We start from the raw sequence: 15,341 nt of genomic DNA, 5'->3' as shown, positions 1-15,341 counted from the left end.
AGAAGCCTTGAAAAAGTGCCTTTTTTCTGCTCTGGGCCCGAGCAGCACATGAGCTGTCTACCCACCATTCAAATGAAGTCCTCATCAAGTCCTAATACAATCAAAGTTCTTCACAATAAAGGCCCAGCAATGCCTCGCTCGCTACCGGCAGGGCCTTAAGACAATGGGACTCTTGTTGAATGGCATGCACGCACAAAGGCTCCATTCTCAGAAGTTAGCCAGAGCTGCTGCTCTGAAATGGAAGAGATGTCTGGTGTGGCTGCAAGACTAGAACAGTCTGAGCTGCTGGAAGCAGGACGACTGGTTTCAGTGTGACAGAAGAACCCTGCTGAACGCCCAAACTGGCCCATATGAAATTCCTCACTCCAAAATTCATTACTGTTCTGCTCAAATTAAATAAAACCTCCTTCAATTCTATAAAAAACGTTTCTATTTCATAAATTACGGCGGATTATGGAATATTAGGCTTTGCACAGCACTGAAAGGTCTTAACTGCAACTTATTTCACTTTTTTTTAATTAATTAAATTATTTCTAATGGCTACATTATGCACTTAGCTTCAGTTTAACAGCAGCTTTTAAGTCAATTTCTGCTGATTTTACATTCTGTGAACACTGTAAGATGATTGGTCCAGTAGAAACCCTGTATTATAAATACACAATAAACGTACCTCCTTAAAATCCCAGACATATTACACCCTAGGGCTTATTATTATTATTATTATTATTAATATATACATAACTACAGTCATTTCCAATGCAATCCAGATTCATCGCTGAGTTCTGGGATTGTTAATGCCTAGTTAACGTTCCCATTTCGGAGATACCAGGTTTTTATACCAGGTTAAGTGTAGACATTATAAATAGCAGTGCCTGCTGTTACTCTGGCTCCTCCGATCTCCCATTGCGGGCCTATTTCTCTCTCAGTGTCCGTGTGCTGAGACGACTGAGGAGTTAATACACAACTAATTAGCGAAAGTTGACTGGTGCCAACCCCCCACCCCTTCCCATGCACCACTGCACAGGGGGACAGCACTGAGGCCCAGAACACAGGTGCATGCCTCTCCTCTCACACTCCACAGCACCGAACACCCACTCATCAGTCCCCATACACACATACATAACACAGGCTCACTCAGCTGGACTCTCCATTCATGGGACACAGGAGAAAAAGAAGCTGAACCGATGGGTTTAAACCCGAGAGACAGGAAGAGAGAACGTAAATAAGAAAGGACGGACAAATAGAGACTGTGTGAGAGTGTGTTAACACTAAAAATGTAAATTATATATTATTTACATATACATATGTTCTATTACTGTCAGAACAAAACTGCAAAGCTGCAAAACAGCGAATTTACAGGAGAAGGAAAAAACCTTCTTAACTTTCAATGGAAGTCAATGTAAAAAGGGTCTACTCCAGGTCATTTGGAGCATTTCTATTGGTCCATTTGTAGGTAAACCCTGACATATAGTAAAGGGCAACTGGAGCTTTTAAAATAAGTAGAAAAAAGGGAAAATGACAAAAATTTATGTCAATATAGATTCTAATTATGCATAATACACAATACCTACATATACACAACCCAGCCATAACATTAAAACCACTGACAGGTGAAGTGAACAACATTAAATACCTGGTTACACCTGTCACAGGTTGGGTATATTAGGCAAACCACCAGGCAGGTCTTGTGGGGTGTTCCTGGTATGCAGTGGTCAGTCCCTACAACAAACCACAGCTCCACAACTGGTGAACCGGCTTGCGACAGGGTCATGAGCACCCAAAGCTCACTGATGCCCATGGAGGCCCCAGCTCACAACCTAGAAGACGTAAAGGAGTGGTGCTACATTTTTGGTGGACCACATGACACCTTCAGAGGTCTTATAGAGTCCATGATGCCTCGATGGGTCAGAGTGTTATAAGGGTTCTACATAATATTAGGTGGTTTTAATGTTATGGCTATAAAATCCCAAGTGGGTGTAATAGTATAAAAGTGGTCTAAAATGATACAGAAAAGAAGAACCTTCATTGGAGCAGATTTTTCATGTCTCATGATTGTTGATGTAGTATAAAGCTCTAAGGCTAGAGAAGAGAATATGCTCCAGCTCTGATCTGCAGAGAGAGAGAGAGATTGGCTCTGACAATAGACATTAAACAGATTACATGAATTTGCCGTGCATTTAGGTTTATGAGAAATTCAGCCCGTAAAGGCATGCACAGCTCAATGCAACTTATAATGTTTCCCCACCGAGAACCTTATCTGCTTTGTTTAATCCAATCAAATTGCAGCAAAAACGCAAAAAAAAGGTTCAAAAGCGGGTCACATGCAATGATATTAAAAGCGCCGGCATCGTATCCAGGCATTTGATCTCGGGCCGGTCCTTCAGCGCTGGGTCCGGGCCAGGCAGGCGGCTCTGAGCTGCAGTGTGAGCTCCACACTTTCTGCACGGCAACTTACAGTGAGCTCACCTCAAAAGCACGACAATTTATATTTATGAATGGGCACCAACCTCATCTGAATGAACGGTAATGTGTGAGTGTGTGTGTGTGTGTGTGTGTGTGTGTGTGAGTGTGTGTGTGTGTGTGAAGGAGCGCAAAGGCACGGCCGGTGTTGCAGTAGCAGTGCTGGTTGGTGGCGTTTAGGGAGGAGAGAATGAGAGACTGAACTGTGGAGTGGAGTAGAGTGTGGGTGGGGGGTCCCTACCCACAATGTGTACAGCAGTAACCACAACAAAGGCTGCGGTTCATCCCACAATAGCCTTAAATAGATCCAAATTATTGTTATTCCTCCGCCTGTGGAAAGAAAGGGAAACACAAAACGGCTGCAACTCAATACGTGCCAAAAAGGCAAACAGAAGACACTGGTGGATCTGCTACGCTCAGACAACAACACACTGGACGACGTGGCTGAGCCTTATAGGAACGCTCGCACCATAGTTTCAGAATCAGAATTGACCTGGGGGCGGAGCGGTATGTCAATTTATTAATTACAGTGGTGAATAATGTCAAAATAGACTATATTAGAGGTAAAATAGAGGATTTTAGGTACTTGCATAATATATATATAGTATGAATCCGGCATTTGGTTCTTTATATTGTATTGGAATTTCATGATGAATGGACCAATAGAAACGCTTCAAAATGACTTTGAATGAATTGTACATTGAATTCCATTGAAGATCAATCATTTTTTCTTTCTCCTGTAAAGCTGCTGTCCTGGACATATTAATTACAGTGGTGAATAATGAAAATAATCAAAATAGACTATATTAGAGGTAAAATAGAGGATTTTAAGTACTTTCAGAACTGTATAATAAATGGTAGATTAGTAGTAGTAGTATATATATATACTTTTATCTCTTGTACCCTGTACATTCATCTCTTTTCTGACATAATATGAATGTGGCATTTGGTACTTTACATTGTATCGGAATTTCATGATGAATGGACCAATAGAAATGCTCCAAAATTACTTTTATTGTTGAATTTTACATTGACTTCCATTAAAGATCAATCATTTTTCCCTTCCTCTCTAAGGCTGCTGTCCTGGACATATAAGGTTTTTGCTTGACAGCGACAATCTATCTGATACACATATTATATGAGGTGAATTATAAAGAGCCTATATTATAGCCGTGTTCTGTAACTGCATACACTGCATTCAAACAAGTCGCTGACGGGACTTCAGCATTTTTCAACAATTTATTTTAATATATTAATTAATGCACTGATTTGTATGGTTTAAATGGTGTTCATTTTTTAAAAACACTGAATTTAATTAAAATGATATAATATACAATTATATATATATATATAATATTTACATAATAACAGTTTTTTAAGTGTAAAATTTTATAAACTTTATAGACATTTGGAGAGAAGGTGAAGTTTCTGGCTCACCCTTATTTTATCACCCATCAGTTAAATTCGCTCACACTTTCTGGGGGTGGGAAAGTCAATATTTTAGTGAATTATATTTAAAAACATAAAAAATAAGAACATTTAAAGTACAGAAATATGTTTGGTTAGGGAGTGAACTGACAGGCCACATTAAAACCTCCGCACAGGTCAACCTCGGCCCACCGGCCACACTTTAGCCAGACCTGGTTAGACCTGGTAGGAGCCCAGGGTTAATAGCTGAATAATTAGGGGTTAACTCTGAGACGCCGCCTCATGCGGCCGAGGCTCACGGTGAGAATTCAAACTAACTTTGTGTTCTGACAGAACTTGAACTCGGTGCGCCTTGAGGAATGCGTCATCAAACTTAACTAGTTTAGAAAGACACACACTGCAAATCTCTTTAAGAGCTCAGAGGGAAGTGGGTCAGACGTCTTTGCAGTCATTCAACACGCAAACAGTTCATCTCCACTGGCCCTCAGGTCAGATAAGGTAAGAGCAATATAAATATCTATCAGCCTCCCTCCGAATGTACACATCCAGACTGGGGCACGTTATCTGTGGGAGCCAGCAGTATCCTCCCATTGTGTTGTCCCGGGTGAAAACAGACCTGAATCAAATGAAAATAGGGTTCAGTAAACAAATCTGAGCGTGTCCCTCACTCACGACGGAGACGTTTCCAGAAGCTTTCGGGATAAATAACCGCTGGTTTGTGATTAGAAGAGTTTATTACGCTTAGAGGACAAAAGTATTGGGACACCTGCTTAGTCACTGTTTCTTCTGAGATCAGGGGTATTACAAAGTTGGAGTAATTGAAGAAAGCCATCTACTAGATTTTAGAGGAGCATTGCTGTGTGGATTTGATTTGATTGCATTTAGAGTGTTAGTGAGGTCCGGATGTTGAATGATGATCACCACCCCACTTCACCTCATCCTCAACTCCCAGCACCATCATTCCAGAGAAGACTGGAGTTCTTCCACTGTCCCACAGCTCAATGATGCTGAGGGGCTTTATACTACACCCCTCTAGTCCGCACTCTAGTCCACAGGTCTTCTTTACGTTATCATTGTTTCTGAACAGTTTCAACCCAAAAAAATACTTTTTAGCAAGTGAAGAACAACTTGAACTTGAACATAAGCATTATGGCACTGGTGAGATTTTAGGCTCAATGTAACTAATAGCGTAATAAATACATTTCTGTATATTTATCACATTTTATCTCATTTTTTAAGCCGTAATTTAAGCACCTGGACTTAGAACCAGGCCAACTAACCCAATAAACGCAGTCCAATCCTTTGTTAATCAAAGAGCTCCAAGGCCGTCCAGTATCTGACATACGCAGTCTCGTCTACCTCAGTAAATAAGACTCTTAAAGTAGGAAACAGCCACCGGTTGAAACTCAAGCCTGCATCTCCACGGCCTTTTCAGCCCCCCTTTTAAAAAGGTTCAAAACCAGCCTGCACTCCATTCCAGCACCCAAACAAAACCACCTGTTTTAACTAGAGGTCAAAGATCAAACCAGAACCAAAGCACCGCCCTCCGCTTGACTGCCTGCTAATGAGAGTGGCTGTTTATCTAAGAGGTCAAATGCCTTGAAGATAGGGTCGTGACCCTAACATCTTAAGCCACGACCTTTCCCACGTGTGGAGTGCTCCTGTGAGCCAGACGCCCGCCGGCCGTAAATCAGCCAGGGCTTGGCGGCCTGCTCCCCCACTGCAGACCGGTGCAGACCCCAGCTGGGTGAAGGTGTTCTTCACTTCAAAAGGCAGGTCTATTTAAAGCATGAATTTGGCACATTACAGTACTGAAATTTGGGGTTCTTTGAGTTAGTGGAACTCCTTTTGGTGCTTAAAGAGCATCTCCTCGTATCTGAAGAATCGTTGAAGCAGGTAAAGAATCGTTTAACCATCCAAATCCTGACCTGTCAAGATTCCCCACGGACCCACGGCCTTTCCCACAAAGCCCTGATGGGTGTAGGCTGCTGCTTTTGAACTCTGAACCAGACGAAATGCAATATACAAGCCATGACTAGCTTGCTTTTCCATCACAAAGCTGCCGTAAACTGTGGTTTTAAAGAATTAGGCCTTCGAATCACTTATCACAGTAATTACTGGCCCTTAAAACCCTCCACGTCGGCCATCTGAGCATGAGGTCAGCCTCTCTTCAGATGCCTTTTAATCACAGCAGCTTCAGCATTGCTCCACTGCTTTAAATAAGACAGAGGAGGAAACCTGATCGGTCTGTATGCGGCCTGGGATGGGGAGGGGGTGAGAGAGCTGGAGCGAGAGACACACAGAGAAAGAGAGAAAGAGAGAGAGAGAGAGAGAGCAAAAGCGCACCATTAAAACTAGCCAAGCTCCACACTCTACAATACTCTTGTTCTCTCGCACCTCTTATTCACAGTCACATCCTCCGCGGAATATCAGAACCCCAGCAATTAGGATGTTAGCAGGAGCAGAAGCTGTCTGAATGGGCTTTCAGGACATCAAAACTGAGGATTCGGCTCGGCTGTAAAGCATCGAGCTTTAGCCGCAGTGTGTGGCGCCTCGCACCGATTCCGACACAAAGGGCCCTCAAAGGCTCGGAGCTTTTGTGCTCCAACAAAGTCAAAGTGATTCGCATGCGCCCCCTTTTTCCAACCTGCTACAACCAAAGCGCAGCCTGCGTGCAGCCGAGCTCCAAAAAGGCCCGGGTCCTACAGGCCCGTGTTTACGGCTTTATTTCATCTGCTTTGACCGAGAGTTAAACGAAATTTTTTACACTTTCGTCAATACCCCATCAAAGCAGGAGCTGGGCCTGTGCAGAAACGCCGGGCTGGGAAGTAGAGGGGAGGGGGGGGGATGAGTTTCCTTCCTCGCACCAATAAAACGGGCATATGCTGCCAACTCACTTAGGCTTTAGAGCAACAATTTGCGAGCAGGAGGAAATGAAAGTAATTAAGGTGCTCAGTTTGCCTGGTGAAACAAAGCGCTTTCCTTGCCTTCCAACTGAAAGCCTGTGTTTGTGTGGCTGTCAGTACAAGACAGATCCCCTGCTGCCTCGTGCCAATTAACAGTCTCTCCATCAGATATCTGCACTGGATTTCTCTGTTCCAAAGCTTCGTGTATAGGCCAAAGCAAACCGACAGGAGTCAGCTTCGCTGGAGTTAGTCCATATTTGGCAGTAAAAATGCAAAATATTCTCAAATACGCACACTTTACATGATCTTTCCAAAATTCCTAAAGACAAAATATGCATTTTTTACACATTCATGTGATTATTAGGCAATGAATGAATACGAGCACGGATATCTGCACTGGATTTCTCTGTTCATAAGCTCATGTTTATAAATATAAGTACTGACCAAAGTCTATATTTAATGTGAATAAAATGCTGAATATTCTCAAATATGCACACTTTATACGCCCATTCATTCTACATTTATGGACAGAAATATACATGTGTGTGTTATTAATGTAGATTATTATTATTAAGCAGTTAATAAATAATTATACAGATTTCTGCACTGGCTTTCTCTGTTCGAAAGCTTCAACTATAGGCCAAAGCAAACCGACAAGCCAAATCCATATTTGGTGCTAAAAAGGAATTTGCACATGAGACATGCACAGAAATATGGATTGGTGTAATTCAGTAATAAAGCAATTATTATAGTTATAAACCAGTAAAACAATGATAAATATGTGTTGATAAGGAAGAGGAGGGCAATATGACTATTTTTAATAACACTGTGATATTGTGATACAGAGAAATTAGTCCTGTTTTATAGGATAAAGTGCAGCAAATAAAATAAATAAAATAAATACATAAATAAATACATAATAAATACATTAAAAACCTGTACTAAGCCTGGAACAATTTCTTTAAATCTGCTACTGTTTTTTATTTTACAAAATATCACAGTATAATTGTGCTGTAATATTTCTCTATATCGCCCACCTCTCCTATAAAAAACTATATATATATAATTTTTAAAAACTAAATAACCTGTTCACTTCACCTCTCAATATTCTTCAGAAATCAGAGCCAACAGTTTGACAGCGCTTTCCAAAGTGAGAGAGGTGTACAGTGGCAAAGCCAACGGAGATCATGGGCATGTTCTGCAGTGCTGTGCCAGTGTTGATAAAATCAGGACCGTTCAGAGCGACTGAATAGGAAGTGTGTGACAGGATTGGCATATTTCCCCCACATTACTCCTACTACTACTACTACTTTACTAAACACTGACGGAATGAAGAGTGTGTGCTCTTGGTAGGGCTTGGGGCTGAGTATGAGGCCATGAGTGGCATGATGGTAAAGCCCTGATTAGACTAGAAGATGCCCAAAAGGTGAGTGAGTGAGAGAGTGTACAGAGTGCACATGATGCACATATTGCCCTTCCTCTTCCTCCATCAATTAAAGAATTTTCCACCATTTGAGAACCTTTACTGTTCTACAGAGGGAAACTGTGAAACCCAAATGAGCCACCTGATCCTCCTTAATCCTCTGGTGTGGTATATCTGGCTTATAAAATGTGTAGTGCAATATATACATACATGTATAAATATATACATACATATATATATATATATATATATATATATATATATATATATATAGAGAGAGAGAGAGAGAGGCATGGCAGTTACACTTTGACAATAAAAATAAGGGACAAGGGACTTACCTGCATGTACAAAGTAGGCCAGGTACAGGTCAAGCTCCTTTACTGAAACTCCTATGTGATGCGGCTGCACGCACAACCCTGGGTTCGAGCACTGCGGAGATTTAACCAGCCTTTCGCCGTCAGTACTTTCAAGCGGAATACCTTTGAATAAAATCACCATGACCAGGTCCAAGCGCCACACTTTGTCTGCCTGGCGCAGGCAGTCGATCCTCCTCATCTTGCCCTTCTGGTCGGGGTTGGAGAGCACGCAGCACGGCGGCTTCTTCCCCGTGACGGTGAGCACGAAGTCCTCGCGGAACTCGGGCCGGATGTCCTTGCGGAGCTTGGCCAGCAGCCGCGACGCCCACTTCTGCTTGACCTCGGCCTTCTCGGCCAGCAGCTCGTCCTTCACCGCGCGCTCCTCTTCTTTGGACATGCGCTTCTCGTGCTTTTTGAAGTACTTTCTCTTGCGGGCCTGCAGGTTGAACCAGGTGTAGGCGAACGCTCGCACGTGGGGCAGCAGCGCTTCGATGAAAGGATGGAATTCATCCTGCGGGAGAGGGCGGAAAAAAGGGGAAGAGGAAAATCAGGCCGGGGGAGGAACAGTGGAGCGGGGCAACTTTCAGAGGCTATAATGATGCTCATTACAGAGAAAAGTATTAATTAATAATAATATATATTATAAAATAATGTAATATAATCTACATGACTCTAATAACAGCCCAGTCACACTGCACACCATCAACGACCCTTTCACCCCACTCACACGTACCATAACTATACATCTGGACCAGTGTATAACAGTGTATAATAGTACATATTCTAATACTGTGTATGTTCTTTACTGTGAGCAGCAACGATTTTCACTCATCTTCACACCTGTGTTCGTGTGACATGATCAGAAACTTAATTGGGATTAGATCTGATAACACTCAGAATTCTGGGTTTATAAATCCACATCTCCGTATAAAACCTCCACCAGCTTCGCAAGCAGGAAAGCCCTCGAAAAGGAGGAGTGGGCCTGTGAGCCGAGGGCTCTGAGTGTGTGTGTGTGTGTGTGTATGCATATGTGTGTCTCTCTGGCAAGAATGTGGGTCTGTAGGGGTCTGCCAGGACCGAGAAATAGAAACAACGGAGCAGGGAAATCGGACTGGCTATTTTTATCTGCATACACACTCTCACACACTCTCACACACACACACACACACACACTGTTCCGAAAACAGCATTGATAACAATTTGCAATTTCAAAGTGGAGTGTGGTGTATTTCAGTTAGGAGTGTGTGTGTGTGTGTGTGTGCTGGGAGAAGGTAGCGGATGCGAATGGATTCAGGCTACACCTGCCACGATTACACAACCTGGCAGAAAATCAATCCAAGAGCAAAAAACACCGCCAACGTTTCTCCACCGTCTTTCTTTTTTACCTGCTTTTATCTTTTTACGTCGCATTTAAATAAACAGCCTTTTTATACAGAATATTTGACATTAGAAAACAACGCTGATATACACTGTAATTGTTTACTTTTTTCGTTATTTTTTATTACGGTAATCATCAACGTATACTGAGCCCAGAATGGGATTATTTTAAACTGAAATCTGTGTTTTTAATAAAAACTCACCAACCAGCGCTTTACCTCGACCCCCAGCAGCTCTGAGAGGTGTATGACCACTCTGACTGTTATTCGAACTCCTATTCGAAAGCCTGCGCTGCACAACTGCAGGGGAAAATCTCAGAGTCTCCGTGGTCGGTCTCGCTTCACGCTGATAAAAGCTTTATAACTCAAAACTGCATCAATAATAACTAAGCAAATAACTAATAAGCGAGCTTCACATTAAACAATTTAGGATTTCACAGCAAGAGAACTACAGGGATTACGCAAAATACAAAGAATAATGGCAAACTGCCAATCAGTAAAATAACGTTTCCACTAAACGGTCGAGCCCCGAAACCGGCACCGGCACCGTGAGCACAAAGGGCTCCACGGCAAGAGAGCAAAGTGCACCTTCGATGTCATACGTGCAAAATCCGACGTTAATGTGAATAACACAGAATAGAGAGCTGAACAGACTGCAGCCCTGCTGCACACACTTTCATCAAAACGCTGATTACTGAAGTACGCTACAGCGGATTTACACATGAAAAGCAGAGCAAATGATTAATTATTATTTTAAAATTATTATTATTTATTTATTTATTTTAGTAAAAATGATAGACTGCTGGATATCATAATATAATTTTTGTATTTTGTAAATGTATTGACATATATAAATAAATATATATATATATATGTTCCCATGTTTTACTGATATGTATATATTTATATATGTGTTAATACAGTAAAAATAAGTAAAATAAATAAATAAATAAAATGACTCCCCTTCTGCAAAGTTACTTTCTGGGGTTTTTGCATTAGAACAACAACAACAAAATATAACAATGTATATTATTATCATCCTTTATTTGTATTTTATTATTTATAGATTATTATTATTTTGATATTGTTATGAGATTGGATGGACTCACGTCTGGGTAGGTTTATGTCAGTCAGTTTATACTGTATGGTGTGTGTGTGTGTGTGTGTGTGTAAATATATATATGTGTGTGTGTGTGTGTAAGAGTGTGAGAAATCGTAATTCTGCCAAATATGCTGGAGCACGCGCTTAAACGTGAAGAATTATAATAAATAAATCTGAAATAAAGTCATATTTGTGTTAAAATCTCGGCTTCGCGTTTTTCTTTTTGGAATTCAGCCCCCTCGTCTCTGAGGCACGCAGCCCACCGCACTGTTTAGTTCTGGAAGAAATCCAAAGCATGAATTCTCTTGTCTGTCTTCACCGTCCTCTCTCTCTCTCTCTCTCTCTCTCTCTCTCTGTCTCTCTCTCTCGCGCTGCCCTCAGACGCAGATATCCTCCACTGTTACGGAGGTGTATTTATATGTATACACACTTACACATATCATGTGTCTTCTCTCTGTGTAATTACAGAAAAGCTCTCTCTCCACAAATGTGTTTGTGTGTGGGAGGGTGAGTACACTTCTCGTAAAGTATGCTTACATACGCGCTCCAATTTTCTACCAGTACCATAAACACAAAAACAAGTAACTCCAGCGGCTCCGTCTCCTGGCTGCTGGGCTTGTTTTGGTGAGAGCACAGGTCCCTCAGTAACCCCAGGCCTCTCACTGAACCCCACCGAACGGTCCCACCCTGCTCCGCACTGACCCTCACTCCTAACCCTGCTTCACACTGAGCTAATTACGAGTCAACAGGACTCACTTCGCCCGTCTGTGGAAGGTCTCCCCTCCGACGAGAACTGGGGAAACTGGGGCGAGAAGCGAAGCGGCCCGAATACTCGCACTGTTCCTCAGTCGTTCACACTCACACACACACACACACACACACTCGACTACACTACACACTACACACTCAAACCCATAATATAAGCTGCGGCGAGTGTTCGAGCTTTTTTTCCCTCCGGACTCCTGAAGTGAAGTGAACTGATTCCCTGTCCTGTCGCAGGGCCTCAGTACTGAACAATAGGGCCTTGTGGCCCGGAGAGACAGAGGCATTAACGCCAGCACGCTCACCTGTGAGAAGTTCCGCGCAGAAACCCAGTAAACTAACTAAATCCATGCAAATATTCCCGATAAATACAATAATAAACACCAGTGACTTTATATTTTAGTAAAACATGAGGAATAAATGAAGAGTTTTATTCTCCTATTCTCCAAAATTCAAAAACTAAAAAATGAAAGACCACAGGGATCGACCACACTGTGGGATGCCGTCTGCATTATGTGCTCCTCTGAGGACCCAGTCGACAGTTATGTTCTTTAAGCACAGTGGCTTTTAATGCTGCTGGAAAACCTCAGATCAATTCAGAGCACCATGAAAGTGAGCTGCATTAATTAACGCATCGCAGCTCTTCAAATATTTTTAATCAGGAAAAATAGATATTTTTGTTTCAGCAAATAAATATTACTAAAAACTACAATTTGAATTTGTTCTATAAAAAAATGAAAAATAATACAGAAGTATGTAAATATGGAAATATTCGTAGTAAATGAATTAAAATCAAATCTGTAGTACTGAGGGAATAGCAGAATTCATATTGAGAGCGGGCCTAGTGTATATAACAGCACAACAGCCTTACTATAGATTATAGACGTATAGATTTATAATAGAAGAGAAAGCATGTATAACTCAGTGCATACTAGTAGATAATAACATCACTAACACTAATGCAATTATTATTAGTATATATATATATATATATATATATATATGTGTGTGTGTGTGTGTGTGTATTACTACAGAGTAGGTACTATAGCACTCTAATAGGCCTAAAAGTAGCTTGCATAGATTTCTGCTAATTATTATAATATATGTGTGTGTATATATATATATATATATATATATATATATAATGGGCAGAAATTTTCTCCCACAACAGCACCAGTTTCTACACTCCTGTATCCAGTAACCTGCTTCATGCAAACCATCCCTGACACTGCTTTACACTCCCTCCCAGTGCAGGAATGACTGGTCAGTAAAAGAACCACTGCGAGCAACTAGAACCCCAGCTCGGACTGCCAGAGCTTTCCAGCAATGGTGCAAAAGAACAGACTGCAAGTGAGGAGTCGTGCTGGAGTCGTGCTGGAGTCGTGCTGGAGTCGTGGCGGTCGAAACTAGTTAACTTTCTGGAGCAGCAGAAAAGTGTGCACTACGCGAGCGCGCGCCTGTGCTGCTCTTTCTCCGCTGCCTTGCTGTTACACCCTAAGCTGCACAACTTGCAAAAGTCTGAAAGCACAGACTCTGCACGCGCTGATTTCTGCCTCATACCTGCGGCTCGAGCTCAGGCGAGTCGCCGTTAAAAAAACCCCGGGCGCCCGACACGAACGCGAGTGTGTGTGTGTGTGAAGGTGTGTGTGCGCGCGCTGTGGTGTGGAATCGTTTCTAAAACCGAATCCATCTTTCAGGAGCGAAAAAACTACAGCGAAAGCGAAAAGTTTGGCAGCGCGTGCATGCACGAGCGCCAGGGACGTCCAGCCAAAACGGTGCTTCGAGGGCGCCCTTTTTACTGTCCTAAAAACAGGACGAGAGAGAAACACACATGCACTGAAGTGTCCGGGTGTGCGCACGTGCGTGTGTGTGTGTGTATAGGAGTGAGAGAGTGCATGTGTGTGTGTGTGTGTGTGTGTGTGTGTGTGTGTGAAGGTGCACGCCATCCGCCGCCATGTGCTAACTTTGCTCTGTCACACCGCACACAAAGTTTAGTTTGCAGCATAAGTGCTGCTGTAGCCTCCCGGTGCATGCATGCATGTATGTATGCGTGCACGCGCGTAAAACACACACACACACACACACACACAAAGCCAAGCAGTGCTGAGATTCTAAACATAAACACAAACAACAACAATAAACAGTAAACAAGAGCACTTACCTGTGTTAGGCATAGCGGAGAATACATATCTGTAGCTGCTGGATTTGTTGCGCGCGCGCGTGTGTGTGTGTGACGAATCTGCGTGTTTATATATGTGTGTGTGTGTGTGTGTGTGTGTGTGTTATGTGCGTCCGCGTGCGAGTTGATTGCCGTGTCCGTGCGTATGAAGAGAAGAAGGAGGGAAAAAGAATTAAAGAGAGAGAGAGAGAGAGAGGTATAGGGAGAGAGAGAGTGAGAGAGAAGGGAGAGAGAGAGGTAGAGAGAGGTAGACAGAGAGAGAGAGAGAGAGAGAGAGAGAGGGGAATGGAATAAAAGCTGCTTCTTGCTTTCACATTTCCAAGTGCGCGAGAGCGAGCAGCGCTTCACGGCTCCATAGAGGTGAACTTTAACCCCGCCTCGAGTTACACACACACACACACACACACACTCGCGCACGCACGCACGCACACACACTCACTCTCTCTCTCTCTCACACACACACACACCGTCCGCAGTGAAGAAGCAAAGAAAGAATAAAAAAAATAATAAATTAATTAAAGCATGCATGCACCGGACCGGCTCCCGTTAAAGCCGCACGAGCGCGACAGTCCCTTCCTCGCGAGCGATCCCAACAACTTTCAGCGCGTGCATCGCGAACTGGAGGAGCAGGGACGCGCGTGCACGCGCGCGCACGCGCTCTTAAAGCAGCCACGGAGAGAGAACGAGAGAGCGAGAGAAGAGGAGGAAGAGGAGGAGGAGGAAGAGGAGGAGGAGGAGGAGGGAGGGAAGGGGAGAAGGGTGGGGGGGAAACTCATCGTGTGTTTGAATAGTATCAGAAAACAAATTACAAACAAACAAACCCAAAAAAAACTCCTTTAAAGATCAAAACAAAGGTTCTCGCGAGAGCAAGAGAGCAAGAGGAGTCCGCGTGCCCGGTGCACGGCGCGCGGAGGGTGCAGCATGCCGAGATATTTGTAATAACACCGCTAATACTAATAGTAACGTCCCGCGAGCGCGTCCTCGAGCCCGGAGCGGAGGGGTACTGCAGGATCCCCCGACCTGGGAGAGAGAGAGAGAGAGAGAGAGAGAGAGAGAGAGAGAGAGAGAGAGGGCTGGAAGTGCACCGCGCGCGGTGGGGTGGGCTGAAGTCCGCTCGTGCTACGCTCCTCCGCGCGAACTGGAGAGTGAGGCACAGCGCCCTCAGCAGCGATACACACACACACACACACACACAGGGCAGCAGTGTGTGCGGTGAAGAAGTTATTACACACCTGAAAACTACAGTACAGAGGCTGCACGAGGTTGAGCTTCAGAAGTGTGTTCACACACACACACACCTGCACACACACACACACCTGCACACATGTACACACAAATGTATATACACA

General features: G+C 43.2%; 1 protein-coding gene across 1 annotated transcript in view; it reads right to left on the bottom strand.

Moving 5' to 3' along the window:
* nfia (nuclear factor I/A) overlaps positions 1–14,646 on the bottom strand; it is a 166,582-nt gene extending 151,936 nt beyond the window's left edge. The window contains exons 1-2 of the mRNA XM_072661103.1: positions 13,975–14,646; positions 8,556–9,084 (exon numbers count right to left, since the gene is read on the bottom strand). Of these exons, the coding sequence (XP_072517204.1) occupies positions 8,556–9,084; positions 13,975–14,001 (556 nt within the window). The 5' untranslated portion in view covers positions 14,002–14,646. The remainder of the gene's footprint in view (positions 1–8,555; positions 9,085–13,974) is intronic.
* Between the last annotated feature and the right edge of the window lie 695 nt (positions 14,647–15,341).

The sequence above is a fragment of the Salminus brasiliensis genome, chromosome 17, assembly GCF_030463535.1.
Source record: "Salminus brasiliensis chromosome 17, fSalBra1.hap2, whole genome shotgun sequence".
Taxonomy (NCBI): Eukaryota; Metazoa; Chordata; class Actinopteri; order Characiformes; family Bryconidae; genus Salminus; species Salminus brasiliensis.
Note: the sequence above shows the minus strand (reverse complement) of the source record. Positions and strands in the feature narration are given on the sequence as shown.